This window comes from Penaeus monodon, chromosome 27, assembly GCF_015228065.2.
Source record: "Penaeus monodon isolate SGIC_2016 chromosome 27, NSTDA_Pmon_1, whole genome shotgun sequence".
NCBI classification, from domain to species: Eukaryota; Metazoa; Arthropoda; class Malacostraca; order Decapoda; family Penaeidae; genus Penaeus; species Penaeus monodon.
In genome coordinates, this window is record NC_051412.1 from 29443801 (window position 1) to 29445085 (window position 1285).

General features: G+C 33.2%; 1 protein-coding gene across 1 annotated transcript in view; it reads right to left on the bottom strand.

Annotated features, from left to right (window-relative positions):
- LOC119590757 (mitochondrial-processing peptidase subunit alpha-like) overlaps positions 1–537 on the bottom strand; it is a gene marked incomplete at its 5' end in the record, with an annotated part of 2784 nt that extends 2247 nt beyond the window's left edge. The window contains 2 exon segments of the mRNA XM_037939468.1: positions 154–246; positions 435–537. Coding sequence (XP_037795396.1) covers positions 154–246; positions 435–537 — 196 coding nt within the window.
- Positions 538–1285: the final 748 nt, after the last annotated feature.

The window sequence follows — 1285 nt, forward strand, 5'->3', positions numbered from 1 at the left end:
TGCATTCACATTACAAAGAAAGAAAGAAAAGACATTATTCCTATACTCAGCAAATATTTTGCAACTTTTGTGGAATAAATGCAATATCTTTAACATGAATTATGTTACAATAAAGCAAATCCACCAGATATTAAAAGGTGTATCATAACTTACAGCATGTATCATTTCCATCAGCAAAGTATCTTTCTCTGGCCTTAGCTGCAGGTCCTCCAAATCAAAAGTCACAGCCATTCTTGCATCTGTAACCTGTTGTCTTCATTAATTATTTACTAATATCTAAGTCTTTCACCTAAAATATCTTACTTTGATATTCATCAGAGATTATTCATTGGTGAATAACATCTAAGAATGTAATGATTCAAATTGTTATAACAATATTTTGGAAGGAAAGTGACATCCGGCTTTCAATATCCTTCAAGCTATTTAAGTCATACCTCTTCGGGCAGCAGCTGAGGACGGAGGACAACTTCCGCTAACACTTCTACAGCTTCAGGCATACCCTTGGATTCCACTGAAGTAGCATAAATAAATGTGTCCCTGTCAAGGAGATTGTTTTCCATATATGTAAATGTGGTATATTATTTCACTACTCTACACTATATACTTTTCCTAAATATACTGAGAACTGTGCAATTATGAAATTTGGTTGTAATTGTGGTGTGCAGTAAATGTCAAAAATAGATCCAGAAAACTGTTATTTGTATTTGTTACCTAAGAAAAGATACTCATGTGTGAAAATATAGAAATATTACTTAAAATCCTGAACCAAATGCTGCATGATGCAGCCACCCTAGACCAGGGATTCCAAGCAGGTTTGATACAGTGTACCCCCTTTCACATTTTAATGGTATACCATGTATCTCTAATTATTCTGGATAAAATATTGGTCTTTCAATATATATGGATTTCCCTTCCTTGCCCCTTTTCTTTGCTACACTCTTTCCTGTATAGAAGGTAATATAGCTGAGAATTTTGTAGAAACGATAAAATTAGCAGGAGTAATAAACTTGAACAATAACCAACAAATATCATGAACATATATCAGCATAATGCTTTGTAGCAAGTGGCTCAGTTTTTGTTGACAGCTAAATTTCTTTTTAACAGATAAGTAAAAATTTACTAACTTACTAGAAGGAAGTAAAAATGTATATACTGCCTATGAAACAGGCTCAGGAGACTGGATCTGCCAATCTATCATGTTTACTTTTACTGAATACGTGTTCCTGTCCCAAACACTATTGATACTCAGGGATACTATCATGACAAGAGTAAAAAAAAAAAAAAT